General features: G+C 42.6%; 1 protein-coding gene across 1 annotated transcript in view; it reads right to left on the minus strand.

Annotated features, from left to right (window-relative positions):
• Window positions 1-3,935: 3,935 nt before the first annotated feature.
• The window catches only part of Eif3h (eukaryotic translation initiation factor 3 subunit H), a 96,555-nt gene continuing 84,696 nt past the window's right edge, over window positions 3,936-15,794 (minus strand). Inside the window, exons 6-9 of the mRNA XM_004643605.2 lie at window positions 10,345-10,359; window positions 7,577-7,754; window positions 5,402-5,534; window positions 3,936-4,113 (exon numbers count right to left, since the gene is read on the minus strand). Coding sequence (XP_004643662.1) covers window positions 4,016-4,113; window positions 5,402-5,534; window positions 7,577-7,754; window positions 10,345-10,359 — 424 coding nt within the window. The 3' untranslated portion in view covers window positions 3,936-4,015. The remainder of the gene's footprint in view (window positions 4,114-5,401; window positions 5,535-7,576; window positions 7,755-10,344; window positions 10,360-15,794) is intronic.

Raw genomic sequence — 15,794 nt, forward strand, 5'->3', positions numbered from 1 at the left:
ATGGTCAGCCCTCCACCGATCCCCTGCCTGCCAGGGACTGAAGCACTCTCCAAGGTGCTAGCCCTTCACTTCCTGGGGAACTTGCTGCTATTAAGAAGCCAAGGAACATAGCCTGTGTCCTGCGGTCTTTGTAACATGCTAAGCTTGATTCAATGAAAATGGTGGCAAGCATAGAACTGCCACAGAAAGCGATGCCCAGTGAGAACAGAAAGTAAAAACCTGATGGTGTATTATATAACACTACTGAGAAAAAATAACTATTAAAATAGGATTTACAGGGCTGGTCTCAATAGCTCAGTGGACTAAAGTGCCTGCTTAGGCAAAGTGCATTGGACAGGGTTCAAACCCTGGTGTGCTGCACCAGACCTGCTAGCCTGGCACGCTGAGACAGTAATTAAGACTGGGTGTGGTGGCACACACCTGTAATCCCAGCGCTTGGGAGGCTGAAAACAGGAGGATCACTATGAGTCTGATCTACGTACGGAGACCCTGTACACTGTCCTAAATACAGAAAGAAAAAATAAGTAAGACTTAACGTTTTTCTTTTTTTTGTACTGGGGATCAAACCCAAGACTTGCACCTGCCAGGCAGGTGCTTATATTGCTGAGATACATCCCCGGCCCTAAAATTTTAAAAATTCTATCACAATAATCTAATATCCACACACAGCAGAGCTGAATGCCATCACGATTTCAAAACAAAGATAACACAAATTTTTCTAAAGGATGTTGCAAAACCATAGTGTAAATCATTAGTAATATTTAAAAATATGTAAGAATTTAAATATTCAATGTTGTAAAGCTCTATTAATTAACATTAGACAGCCATCTCTCAATTTCTTAGCTTCCAAAAGAGGGAAAAGATTCTAGTTTACACTGATATTAAAAAAATAAAGGACCCAGCATTTCACTTCTGGGTGTTCTGAAAAGGTTTGAAATTCGTATGTTAAGAGGTACCTTCATGCCTATATTCCTGGTAGCGCTATCCCAACGGCAAGTGACGGAACCAACCTAAGTGTCCACTAGTGGACAGGAAAAACTTGGCAGATACAATATGTAATACCTTAAAAAGAATGTCATTGTTTCCACCTGGATGGAACTGGAGGGCATTACATTAGTGAAATAAGCAAAATGCAAAAAGACAACTACCAGGCTAGGGATAAAGCTCAGTGGCATAGCACCAACCTGGCAAGCAGGAGGTTCTGGAAAAAAAAAAAAAGATAAAATATCTTATGTTTGCAGTTCTGCTATGACTGAAAGCCGCTGAAGTCAGAGAAGCGGCGAGTGACCGCATAGTCACCACAGGCTGGCGAGTGGGAAAAGTGGAGATGATACTGAAGGACGCGAGGCCTCCAAGCTCTGACAGGAGGAGATGTTACAGCGTGGTGAGCAACCTGCTTGCTGAGCAATGTAACCTCCAATCTGCAGGGAGGGTGGACTGCTAAGGTAGCCACCGTGGGAGATGCCAAATGTTTGAGGGGGTGGATGGCTTGGTTGGCTCGGACATTCCACAATGGATTCCAAAGCCTAACACCATTTTGTACTTTATTAAAATGTATCATTACCGTTCACCCACGTATGAGCCACGTTCCATTCCTGCAACACAGTATAAAGAACATGAAAAGATGAAAAGCTTCTTTTGGCCCAGTTACAGAGGCATCATGGTTCCCTTGCTCACAGGCCTGTGGTGACAGACATATGGCACGATTCATGGCAACTAGGGAGAGCAGAACAGGGGTGCTGGAGACAAGACACAGCTGCCAGGGGCCCCTCCACCATCCCACCTCCCAAAAATGGCCCATCAAACTTGGAACCCACCCATGGTTCACCCCACTGGCAGGGTCCAGCTCTTCCGGTGATCACTTCCCAAGCCTCACCCTGGGGCCTGAGCCTTCCCACATGGGCCTCTGTACATACTCGCAGGTCCAAGCCCCAACCAGCCACACACAATTACAGAAGAAAAAAATCAATTTTAAAGTAACTATTGTGAGTAGATTAGAGATGCTTCTCTCAGGTATTTTCATTTTACATTAAAAATAATGCTGTTTTCTAATACTTTATGAAGTACCACAAATGATAGGTGTCAAACAGGTTTCAATCTTTAAGTTCTGCCATTCAGTTCTTCATTAGATGAGTATGCTGACTGTCCCTGCCTTTGTCTTCTTAGGTAAGTGAATGATTGGACCCGGCACTCAATTTATGAGCTTCTCTCACTTTAACTTGAAGAAAGTGTAAATATTTACAGAAGATGAACCACATGTACCTGTTCCTGACAAACATCAGAATACAGAACTTAAGTCAAATGCCGAACAGAAGCTATTCTGTAGCACTACTGTGGCAATTTAATTTTCATGGACATGTTTTCCTAGTTTTTCCTGTAATTCCCAAATCAAAAACCACTAAAATCATCTACTAAGTATGTACTCACATATCACCAAGTCAAAGAAATCTAAGCAATCACAAAGTATTATAAAAAGAATCACATCTTTAAAAAAAAAAAAAAATCAATCCTGTTAACCTTACACCACAGAAGAAAAATGAAGGTTATGTTTAAAATGATCCTCTTCATTTTGCTTTCTGATATTCAAGAGTGCTCTGGTGAACTGTGCAATAAAATTCCAAACCCAGGCAATTAAGATACAGAGAACTAAACCACAAGTTAGTCCATAAGCGTAGAAGCCACGACTGGCTGTTTACCAATGCAGCCCTTCTAACTTGGACACAATGCTACCTGGCACAAATTTTCTTTCCTGTTTTTCTTCTTCACTGCTGGGAATGGAACCCAAGGCCTGCTACATGCTAGGCATGTGCTTTATTTCTGAGCCACTCCCCAAGCCCCAGTGGAACCTACCTTTCTTGAAGACAGTTTAGAATTAAGTGCAAAGCCTTAAAATGTACACACCCTTCAACCGACGAGTCCACTCTAGGGATTTCCCCTAGGCGAACGATCACTATGTGAGCAAATTCTTGGGACTCCAGAATGTCCAACACTGTCAGATTTTCAAAGTATGATCTGACCACCGCATAGCCTGGTGGGTGGCCACCAATACACCCTTCAGAACGAGGACATAAGCACTGCTATACACAGCCTACGTCCTTCCTGTGGGCATTACCCCAATTCCCAGGGAACTTCTTCAGCACTCAGAACCAATCTATAATAAAACATTTGTTCTCATGTCTCATCTCACCTGGGCAGGGAAAGTGAGTATAGGAAGCTCGGGTCACTCGCTGCCCGATTCCCAGGCCTGACAGTGTGGTTAAGACAACGTGGAAAGCACCAGTTTTCAACTCTCCAGACCCTTTTCGTCCCCTCGGACAGTCTACAAAGCTTACTCACGGATGCGGGTGTTATATAGGCAAAGGGGCTTCAATAATCTTTCCAATTTAAAATTGTTAAAGTATTACTTTTTCCAATGTATTACTATCCTCCCATTTCTTCATTCTTATACACTCAATGTTAGCTGAACTGTTATAGACTATGGAAAGATAAATATGAAATCCTACATAAAACAGTATATATAAAACAAATTTATATGAAATACAGTCTCCTGGTGAAGTTTTCTAAGACTCCTGTGCCCAGTGGTACCTGAACATCACTGAGGAAGGTGGCTCGGAGCAGCAGCCACGTGTGCCCAGCTGGTGGGCAGGGTCGCTGAGCTCGCAGGCAGCCCTTAAGAGCGGCATGGCCTGCAGGTGCGCAGCAAGGCCGGGTGGGAGCAGGAGCAGCAGCGCTGGGCCTCGGGGCTAAAGCAGGGCCTCAGGGCTGCAGCTGTGGCCTGCACCGGGGCAAGCCTAAGCTCCTATCTGGAAATCCAACAGTGCAAACAAAATGAAAATAAACTGGTAAGACACATGGAAAACTGCATCAACAAGCAATCACGATTGTATTTTATTACTGGCTAGAAAGACATGACAGCCAAAAATAGCAATGACATTAAAGTCTGTTTTTCAATATACAAATCTATGTCTTCAAGGAACTGCCCTGCTGTGACCTCCTCTTCTGCAAATGTCCTGTCTTAGTTGTTGTATTCTTGAAGAGCCTGAGCCATGAAGAGCTTGCCTAAGTTTTGGGCGGTGAACTCTTTGATGTTCTGGCAGTACGTGTTAATCTGACCTGTGGGTTTGAATAAAAAGAACCATGATGTTCCACAAATGGTAAAATGTCTCACCATTCTAATCAAACAAAAAGATCAAAATACAGAAATCACTAGTATTTTCTTTTAAATCAGTATTTTCCAAGAATTGTTCTACTTTTCCATGAGGCACAATAAAGACTATAATTTTTTTTGAAAAGAAGCTATCTTCTATTCTGAATGATACGGAAAATGAAACAAACAAAAAAACCCTACAACTTTTCAAGGTCATCAGCCATACGCAGGATACAGCAGCTCCTAACTGGCTATGCAGACCAGAACAGTGGCGTATGTGGACCACCAAGAGACAGCACTGGCGGCCCTCACAGGCAGAGCGCAGGCGGCAGCACATCACAGGACCGCAGAGCAGATGACCCACTTGGCCCCAACATGAGCAGGTACAGCTGGTTTCATCCTGAGCTGCTGCCTGCCAAGCCACAAGCAGGAGCAGAGTCCTCTCGACAAGGGCTCTGCTCTCATCTGCAGGCCCTACTGGAAGCCCCCACTTTATCACGACAGCCACACATCCCCTGACAGCAGGAGCACTGCACTTCTGTTTGAACTGCAGCTTACGGAGAGAACTATGTTTCCCAAACCTAACTTCAATGTGTACTAAAAACTTGTAAGGAACTTACATTTTTCACCCACTCAAAAAATACAGCAATAGAATGGAGAAATTGTGAAAGATCAACTTTTGAGTGAGAGTTTTCACTCTGATACGTTTATCAGAGAGCTACCTGATAGACTCAAACAACACTTAATAACATTTCTAAAGAACAAGCCAACTCCAAGCACAGATATGATACACTAAAGCCAACTCCTGCAGTAGGCCTGGTGATGACCAATGCTAAAAATGTCACCAAACAAAGTTCATCCAGAACTAAATTAATGTCCTAATTTAAGTCAAAGAACTGATCTTTTTTCCAAGTCAGAAGCTCCAGTACTCAGGGCACAGAGCTAGAGGACAAGAACAGGGGCTTGAAATTACATGATCTTTTGCATTATGACACTGTATACAACTTTTCTCCTTCTCTATAAAGATGATTCAATAAAACCTTCCTAGGTTAGAAAGCTAACAATGCCGTGTCAAAAGACGGACTCCATGAAACACTGAAAGAACTGAGGCTTAACAGTCAAATTTCAGAACCTAGGGCCACTAAAGTCAAATTTATCTTTCAAGCACTTTGTGCATCTTCACTTCCATATACTACTTTTCTGCCTTTTGCCTGCTGAAGAGCAGAGAGCACCAGCTGTGCCGCCCTGCCCCACCTGCGATGAGCAGTGAGTCCATCCTGGCCGGGGCCTGGTGGGGCTTGAAGAGCTTAGACAGGTCCTCCTCAGGCAGCGGGGGTTCTCCTCGGCTCTGGCGCTGCAGGTTTTCCTGCTGGCGACGCTGCTGATACTGAAATGCAAAGTGACAATGAGTTGGTGTTTCTTTTTTCTGTTCATGGAGCAAACAAAAAATCTCCTACACAACCAGCAAAATTTGCTGCTCTGAATTCCAATCTTAGTTTTATAAGTGGTACTATCTGGTAACGTTTTTCTAAAAAGCTGAATGCCAGAAAATTCCTTCTCTATGAACTCTAGTGTCATCCTGCTTCCTAAGAGTCTATAACTAACCACTCAGAAAACAAAACTGACCCTGGAAGGAAGAGGCGGCTTTCAAAGGCTCTGACTGGTGTGCGAAAGGAGGAACTTGAGCACCCGGACAACAGAGTGAACTGGTCACCCAACCTCCGCGGCTGCGCAATGAGCCACCCACCCGGCAATTCTTCAGCCTCATCTCTACTGATCTAAAACAGTGCAGCAGCAGTAGCTACTTCCCCTGGATGCACGCTCATTACCAATCTTAACAGCCAACTGTGCCTAGCTCTGTAGCCAAGGGTGAAAACTAGCTCAGACATCACCTCACACTCTATCAAATTGCTCTGAAAAGAAGGCAGGAACATATAAAGACATGGGTTAACTACAAAACCATTTGTGTTAGTTACAACTGAGAGGAAAATAGCTGGAGATGGCTCAGCGGCAGAGTAGTGACACCTTGGACAAACAATCCTACAAGGGTGAATGATGAGAAACCAAACAAGATGGTAAAACTTATGTCACTGGATTCCCATGAAAATTGAGGGCAGTGACAGTTTTCCCTAACAAGGGAGAGTAACATGCTCTGCGAAGATTTCTTTACTCCCACAGGGTATGACAGTAAAAGAAAGTCTAGAAAACATACATGATGCTCTAAGTATGAATAAATGTCAAATGCAAAACTGTAATACATTAAGACTAAGCAGTGGCCGGGTGAGATGGCACATGTGTATAATTCCAGCACTCTGTAGGCTGATACAGGAGGATCACTGCAAGTTCAAGGCCAGCCTGAACTGCATAGTGAAACTCATCTCAAAAACAGCGAAGATAGACAGACAGACAGACCGGGGGGGCGCAGATGGGCAGGCAAACTAAAGAGTATCCATAGAAAAATGGTTTCCAAAAATCAATTGGCTTCTAGGTGACAGATAACTCAAGTTGATATGCCAAGTGACTACCTAAAGGTAAAGCCAGAGAAGTAAAACCAGTTGGGGTGCCCCCATCCCCGAGTTTATCAGAGACCTGTATGTACCACAGGTCTAGTCTGAAAAGGACCTATACAGATTTCCATGTTTTCTCAAATCAAGTGTGGCAAAAATAGAATTTAAATTTCACTATATGCATGAACTAATTCTTTAAAATACAATATTCTTGGACTCAGTCTGTTTAAAACACATTTTAATAAATAGCATTCATATGTAAATACCACTTTCTCAGAAAAATATTGTGGAATTAATTTTATGTATGAATCAAATACAAGAACCTTTTAGAGTGATACAGTCCAAAAACAGTATTCCAGAAACTGTAAAACCATGTGGCCTTCAGGCAACACTGGTAAAGAAAAGGCTAAGCGGCCCCAGCAGCATACATGTGTGCATGAGAACATGCAGGTAACGCTTGGGGCTTTGTCAGTATTATGCTATCTATTTCACAGCAGTTGGTCTATTATTTCCTATCAAAATTGCTTGCTCTTAATCACAATTGCTCAGTTTTTTTAAATGAACTGAAGATTGCTAACTATGCTACAATGAGCCACTACGAAACCAATTATGGTTAGTAAAGAAATGAGCTGTGACACTCAGGGAACTCTTTGCCTCTGATTTTCTCAATAAATGTTATCTCGTATTTGCATAACCTTAATGTTATACTCTGAGTTTAATATAACAGTTCTCTTTAGTCAGGTATTTTTAAATGCAAGGTATAAATAACGGACCTACTTTATAAAAGAATAATCTTTTAAAATATGACACAGTATCAGCTAATAGCTAACATTTTACCAAGATAATTTTTGTTCACTGTGAGGATGAGACTCCTGAAGCTCACCTAAAACAGCTGTGTGCTGAGCTCCTGCACAATACAAACCTGGTGCTTCTGCTGCTGCTGCTTGCTGGTATTCCGCATGTACGTGTTGTACATCACTATGTCCTGGCTCATCTCATCCACTCTGTCCATCAGCAGCTGCAGGTTCTTCCCCAAGTGACTGCTGAAATGCAAAGAATACAAGGGCACACCACCCGTGAGCCACTGCTCCAGCACTGCGCTACACAGCTCTGCTATACTAACTGGATCTGCCTTTTGCTAGAAGAATGAGTGCTTTATAAAGGCAAGGGCAGAGAAAAGAATCCGAGGTGGCTTGTCCTTCAACTTCATGTACCAAGCAGCTCAGTTTCTCTTACTATGCAATCACAGGTATGTTACATAGTAACTGTCAGGCACTCCTAGAGGGATATCTACAATGTATGTTGTTTAAAAACTCAAGTTTAACTTACGCTCAGTACCCATGAATGCTCCTCCTTAATGGTTCACCACCACCACCACCACCACCACCAGCAGCAGCAGCAGCAGCAGCAGCAGCAGCAGCAGCAGCAGCACCCCTGGCCCGATGCACAGGAAAGACTCACACTGCTGCACACCATTTCTGCCCATAGCATGATTAAAACAAACACCAGCAGTGTTTGTCCTGCAGACTTGGTGAAGAGGCACCTCTTGTCCTATCTTTCCTAGAATCTAAGCAGTATAGGCTTCCATACTTTTTCCCCTCTAGAAATTTCTATTGCAGTTCAGTCACTAGAATTCTTTTTATAAAGTAATGCTAATGACCGCTACAATGACTACTGTATCCAGCCATTTCTCCTACAACCTTCTCCCACCATGGTAAACTGTAAACAACACACACACCCCAGCTGGTGGGCAGACAGTGGTACCCTACTCATCACTAACTTCACACAGAATTTACTAAACACCTATCAAACAAAGTAAGCCGTGGTATCAGGAAACAGGGGCAGCGCATGGTCCCCATCTCTACTGACTTAAAACTGACAGAGATGGGAACGGGTGAGGAGAGGTGACAAGGCACTAGCACACAGATGGCCTACAACAGGCAAAGGTCGTGCAGAAGCTTTCTCCCAGGGCAAAGAAGTACAGGTGCTGAAGCCCCCCAATCCTCCCCCAGGGAGGGCAGGTGGCAGAGGGCAGACTCTAAAAAGCAAGAGGCCTGGGTGGGCTGGAGCTCAGGAAGCACAATGGGTGGGTCATGGAATCAAGGAGCAAGATCAGCTCCCTGTTGGGAGAGAGACTTTACAGCTCCTCCTCTGTGAAAAGCACCCTGGAGTCATGGGTGCCAGTGGGTTCTTTGTTGTTGTTTTATCTTGATGAAAAGAAAATTTATTTCACCTTCAATAATAATAGCTACCATGTAGAACTTTTCACATCAAAATCTAGAAGAGTTTGTGGCTTCTTCTTTTTTTTTTTTTTTTTTTGGTGACCGGCTCAGTCCACCCTGGTATGTGGTCCCAGCACACTTGCCTGTGCTTGCCTAAGCAGGCGCTTTAGACCACTGGGCTCTCTCGCTGGGCCCATGGCTTCAATTTTAAGATGATCACCCTGCTGCTTGCGGTTAGACTAAAGAGCAAAATCCAAGAGACCAGTGAAGAGTATACCCGGAGTGCCAGCAAGAATATGGAAAAAGTGAGGCTCCCATGCAGCAGCAGGGATGCAAATGATGCAGCTGCTGTGCAAACATGTGGCAGGCCCTGGAAAAGCTGCGGGTTCGCTGTGTGCCCAGCACTCTGCCAGCACACAGCAAGAAAACAGGAAGCGGGTGGGTACACAGAGCCGTGCATGTGCGCCAAGAGCTACACTTCTCTTCGTAGCCAGAAAGTGGAACCCCAACATCTGTCAGATGCTGGGTGGGTACACAGACTGTGGTACATCCACACCAGAATATTAACTGGCCATAAAAATAGCAAAGCACTCAAAAATATTATGACATTGGTAGGCACGAAAAGTGCTATTCTAAAAGAAGCTTACCTTAAAAGGTCACTGATTCTAGGCGCCTATTTTATGAATGGAACAAACAGACCAATAGAAAGAGAAACTACCTAGCTGCTGTCAGGGGGCAGGGGACAGGCAGTGAAAGCTTAATGGAAAAGGGTTACCACTTGGAGTCAGGAAAATGTTCCAAAATTAGTAATGGTTGCACCATGCTGTGAATATACGAAAAACAACTGGCATGTAGATTTTAAATGGTAAGTTGTATCTCCATTTTTAGAAATTGTACATCCCTCTGCAAATGACAAAAAACATGCGCAATATTCCAGACAGAAATAGTGCTAACTTGAATTAGGATAGGGGCAGGAAGCACAAAGAAAAATTAAGCAAAGATGAAAGATATTAAGCAAAGTCTAGCAATACTCTACACAGCTGGCAATCCTTACTTGCTAAGACATAAGAGAAAAGCATCAAGGGTGGCATCCGTCTCCTGGGCTGGCACACTAGAGGGCAAGGCATTTCAGCTACAGAAAAGGGAAAGACCAAAGAGGAGACGGCCCCAACACTGGGATGAACAGAAGCAAGTCACATGGAAGTACAGACTGCATCTGTCAACTAAAGAAAATTTAAGTTTGGGCTCTTTTGTAAATAGTGAAAAGAGCACAGAACTGGGATGTGTGTGTGGAGGGTGGGGCAGAGAAGATTCATCTCTGAATCCCAAAGTGATGGCACCTCATCTAACACGAGTGAAGGTCTTTAAAATTAAATTTTGTTTCCTATTTCTCTTATTCCACTGTAATTTTTTAAGGCACTTTTAACCTTGAAACATTTCTTCTTTAGAAACGAGATAAGTACAGAACCTGGTTTTCTCATTTCTTTCTTTTTTCTTTTTATGGGCAGAATATATTTATTGAAAAAAAGCTCCTGTCCGGAGAGAGAAGGACAGGAGGCGGGGAGAGCGGGTAGTTCCCCAGAAAGTTGTCTCTTGCAGGGACTTTTATAGAGGAAAACCATGTGGTGAGGCGGGTCTAAGGTGGTGGAGAAGACAAGGGAACTTGCTTAGTTGGGCATGAGGTGGGACAAAACTATGGTCAACCAATGAGATTACAAGCACTATTGCTCAGGTAAAATTGATTAAACCTAGTATCAAATGGGAAAGTGAGTCAGGTAGCAAGCAGGCCTGAATACAGGAGAGGGTCTCTTCCTGTTAGAGGTTGGGCTAGTGACTCATTTGAGTTCTTTCAAGTTGACTGATACTATTTAGGATATCAATCCCTAATGCCCATCCCTAGGGAATTATGCAGCTGTGCTTCCTCTTTTTGTCTTGGTCTTGAGATGTGGCCCATATGGGAGTGTCTGTCTCTTCCAAGTTGCAAAGTCAGCTTGTCTTCCATCTTGTCTCCTCGAGGGCCTGGCCCTGTCTGACTGCCTATAATATTTCTATCTAACTTGGCTGCCTACAACATTCCCCCCTCTGAAGAAGTAACCCGAACTGCCATGAGGGAACTATGAGCGATGACCGCTCTGGCTTCTTTAAGCTGAAACGGGTTGCAGTTGTTGACTGGCAGTAAGATATATTCTTCAGAGGTTCTATCTAAAGGCTATCAACAGACACCAGGCATTTTTATTACAGCTTGGAATCTCCATCCAATGATCTCGGTGGGAAACTCTAAAATGACACAGAGAGAAAAACTGGTCTCGGGTGGGTGACCTCCAAATGACATAGGACTCTGGGACCTGACCTGCACGAGTTCGTGTTCTCTAAAACTGAAGAATGAATTTTAGGGACAAACGGAGGTTATGAGCAGAATATATTTATTGAGAGAAAGAAAGCTCCTGTCCTGAGAGAGAGGGACAGGAGGGGGGCCCATGCAGGCAGTTCCCCCTGGTTTTCTCATTTCTTGATAGTTTTGTTTAAATTTACTCAACTCAAATATGTGGGCATATAGTCCAAGACAAAGAATGAAAATGACTGTCCAGATCTCCTGGTTAAGAGTCACAGTGCTTTACAAATATCTTCAGAAATAAACTGATCAAGACTACACCTCACATGTATTCTTTCAACCAGAACTACTTTTGCTTTGTAAGACACTGCTGCACTTTAGATGAACATTAAGTGGCAATGAGTACCATAACAGACACAGGGCAGAAGTGTAAACACAGGTAGGCAGAATTAGATGAAAGCTTCTAGGTTACCTGACGAGTACATGGAGCTTCTGAAAAGGAGCTAAGGGCAGCCAGGCAAGGAAGAAGGGAAGTGATACTGCAGATCCAGGGCACCAGCAGTACACTCAAGAGACTTTAGTGTAAAAAATATGAGGAATTTGAAGACCTGAAAACAATTCAGTCACCAGGCATATAAGAGACATACAAGACTGAGGAAAAAAGAGTTAAGAAATTACCTGGCAGACAATAGTCATAGCACAAAGAGTTCTGGAAGCATGGACAGTAAGTAGGGATTGCTCTCTAAGGAGAGTGGGAAACAGCCAAAGATCGTAGGCAAAGGAGTAATATGAGCATCCAATTTGCATTTAGAAAGATCACCACAATTTTGAAAGAAGAAAAGGTTGAAAGCAGGAAGTAAGGAGACTGTAGAAATAATCAGGGAGAAAAATAATGAGGCCTTTGGCTGGGGTAACAAAAGTTATGGAAATAAGCTGAAATCACCCAGGAATGTACATGGAGAAAGACAGATTTACTTAGGGATGAGCAAAAGGGTTGTGAAAAATGAGAAATGAACAAACCATGTAAGAATTGTGGTTTCGCAGACCACAAGAAAGATTCCAGGAAGAAGGGGCTGTTAGCAGTTACGAGATGCTGGTGATGCTCCATATCCAGTGATACAGCTGTAAGAAGTCTCTTGGGACCCAGGGCACTGCCAAGCATGCTAAGTGGGACATAAGGAAGTGCCACAGGGCTGGGAACTTCTATCAGTAAGTTTAACTTCAAAACTGAGAAGAAATGGAGCAGAAGGTGAAAGAAGTTAGACAATCCTAACATGAGTTCAAATGTATTCACTTTGTAAGTTTGCTTTCTCAAGATGGAGGCCAAGGCCATGTTTACCACTTCCTTTCACGTGGTTCATAGTGAAAAAGTAAACTTTTACATATGTAAGTAGGGTAGTAGTGGCAGTGGTATAAGACAAGACTTACAACTGTTAATTTGAAGTAAAAGATTTAATGGGTAAGTGTTCACTATAATATTCTTTGAATTGTCTGACGAGTGGAGTATATATAAAAAAAAAAAATTAATAGGAAGAACAAGTTAATCAAAAAGAACCAGGACAGAGAGGAAGCGAAAATCTGTGAGGAAAGAGGAACACAGCAAGTGAGTAATAATATCTCCAGAAGTAAGAATGGAGTAGGGCTAGCCTCAGGGAACAGATATTTCGTTGTCACCCATGAAAGAACTGGGGACCACAGAGCTGCATTAAGTATAGGAACGTCATTAGCTGCATGACTGTTAAATCAGCCATTTATGCCTGCACAGGAAATTTTGTAAAGGGAAAGCATACCACCAATCCTGCAACTAGGAAGTGACAGGAAGAACAGGAACAGCAGACAGAACTGAAAGGAGAGGAGCTGGCACATGCAGAGAAAAACCTAGTACATGCTGCCAATCCTTCGATTTCAGGAACTGACCAGCCAACCTCAGTAACGAAAAGTATTGCTGAAACAGAACCCCCCTTCCAACCTCAGCTTCTTAAAGTATTAATACTGAGTGCCACAGTGCTGTGAAAAGATGCTGCCACAAGCACAAATACATACGAACTTTAAAAACTGTGTAACATGTGCATTGCATAATGCTCTTCAGGAACCAGTCAATCAGAAACACAAGAAAAAAGCTGCACAATACAAGCCCTGAAGGTCACCAGCAATTCCCAATACATCACTACTTCACAGCAACATTCAGAGAAAGCCAGATCCATTATCAGAACAACTCGGGAGGAATCTTTTCAGTACCAGTGCAACCAGATACTGAAACAGGGAGTTACTGTTAGGCGTTTTAAGTAATGCAGGCTTTCCTTTTTATAGTCAAGGAAACAAAGTACTGCAAACAGATAAACAGGCGTGAACCGTGACACGGAGACACAGAGTGCAAAGTCTGCACTAGCAACACAGTCAACTAACTCATGCTTAATGTAAGATGCTCACTTGAGGCTACTTTGTGTAAAAAAGTAAACAAAAACCAAACTGCTTTTTGTGTGTGAAAAGCTGAAGGCTTGTGTTCCATAATTTTTTTAATTTATAAAGACTGTCATTGGAATAACCATTAGTAGAACTTCTATGCAGTAAAATTAATAGTACTTTAAAAATATGAAAGCAAATATAGCTTGCATAGTCATAAATACCATAAATTTAGCAGGTAAATCAAAGCAATGATACCCACATATGGGTCACAAAAGAAGATCAGCAAAATGCTGAAGGAGCTATGTACGTATGATTCCTGATAAAGTTTCATACATACAAGAAATATGTAGCAACATATTTCTTGGTATGTAGTCCTGATTACCACCATACTAGTAATGTTAGAAATTAAAAATTAAAAGATGCACGAAAGGTGTATTTCAGCTTTTTGAAACAGCACCACCAATGTGGCCCCAGGTAATAGTCTGGGAGTATTATCATCACTGTTGAGAGTAATTACTGCTGTAATTCTTTTTTTCTCCCAAAAGAAACATCAACTGAGGTAAATAATTTCACAGGGAAAGCAAAGGGTCTCTCTTCTTATTCAACCTAAAAACACAGAAGATAAAACTACACTAAGATATTTTCTAGATCTCAGTTGCTATGGCAAGCTAGAACACATCCTTGACTTCTGCACTGGACAGAGGACAGACATTGCAGATCAGCCCATATGCAGTCTAGGCTCCATAAGGGCTGTCTTTGTTCTGCATGTCAATAAAGGAAGCCTGGGAAAAGGTGAAGACATAAATTACGTAAGCAAAAGCTTTTAAGTAGTAAATTTAAAATTATTATATAACTACATACTTAATATATCAAATTATAACCTCACGTGCTGAAAAAGGTTCTTAGCTCAATGCTTTAAATACAGATGTGCAGTATTTGTGAAAACAGTGAAGAAAAATATGACCTTCTAAAACAGAAACTTAAGGACCCTTATATGAGCATGTCTGCAGTCAAACAGCACACTCTTTGGTGCCAAATGAGCCTGGGCTCTGCTGTGCCATTCAGTGCTCCACACATCATTACCTGGTCAGACCTTTGGGGTTTCTCTGATGGGCCAAATCAATGGAAGGTGACTCCCTCAGCACGCCCAGCCCAAGTCAGGGCATGGAGGAGAGTGTGGCCCTGGCCCTGGGGTTTTCTCACTCACCCCACAGGGGAGTCCAATGTCTGCGTGTGCCTCTGCTCCAAATCTGATCTATATTCAAACTTCTGCTCAAACCAGAGGCTTGAGTGAACATACCTAGTACCATGCAGCTAGCAAGCACTGACTCACTACCCACCCCCTCCATTTTCTATTAAATGGGTGCTGCTCAGCTCGTCTCACCACAAAAAAAAAAAAAAAAAAAAAAAAAAAAAAAAAAAACCATGAACAGAAAGTATGAATCTTGCTCTGTCCATGCTTCTGCTACAGGCTGATGGCTAAGCACTAGGCCGCTTGCCTACCACAGGCAATGCTGGGCTCCACTGTGGAGCTAGGGCAAAAGAGTAAGAGATACAGGTGATGATAAGCATTTAGTTCATAAAGAAAATGTTTTGGAACATCTCATTTGGCATTTTAGAACATAGCAGTCTAACTAGAAGATTAGAGCAGTCAGGGTAGAGGAAATCATGTCCCACTGTCTTACAATGGCAAAAGCCAATGTCAAAATTCTAACTTTAGCTGAACCCTCAAGTAACTGCCAAGTTTACTGAGTCAACACTGAACAACAGCAATAGCAACAGTCAAGAGAGCAGCATCTCTGTCCTCCCCAGCATTAACAAATACCCAGTCACAGCACCATAGCCTCTCAGATAGAATACAATAGATGAAGCACAAGCAAATTTAAAAACCCTCCTCCACTGGGGCTGGGGAGGTGGCTCAGTGGAATAAACACTTCCGTGGCAAGCGCAAGGGCCTGAGTTCAATCCCCAGAACAACAACAATAAAAAAAAAAAAACCCTAGTAGTAAATTGGTTTATTAAAATTGTAAGGAAATGCTACTTTTTAACACTTGTTCATCTTCTATGTACAAAAATATTCTGAAGGTACAATTTCCTTCACAATAAAAATCAGAATAAAGATACAGAATGAGGCATTTATCAAAAAGTTTATATATTAACTTCTGCTACCTAAAAGCGAG

Source organism: Octodon degus, unplaced genomic scaffold, assembly GCF_000260255.1.
Source record: "Octodon degus isolate 3935 unplaced genomic scaffold, OctDeg1.0 scaffold00179, whole genome shotgun sequence".
In the NCBI taxonomy this organism is placed as follows: domain Eukaryota; kingdom Metazoa; phylum Chordata; class Mammalia; order Rodentia; family Octodontidae; genus Octodon; species Octodon degus.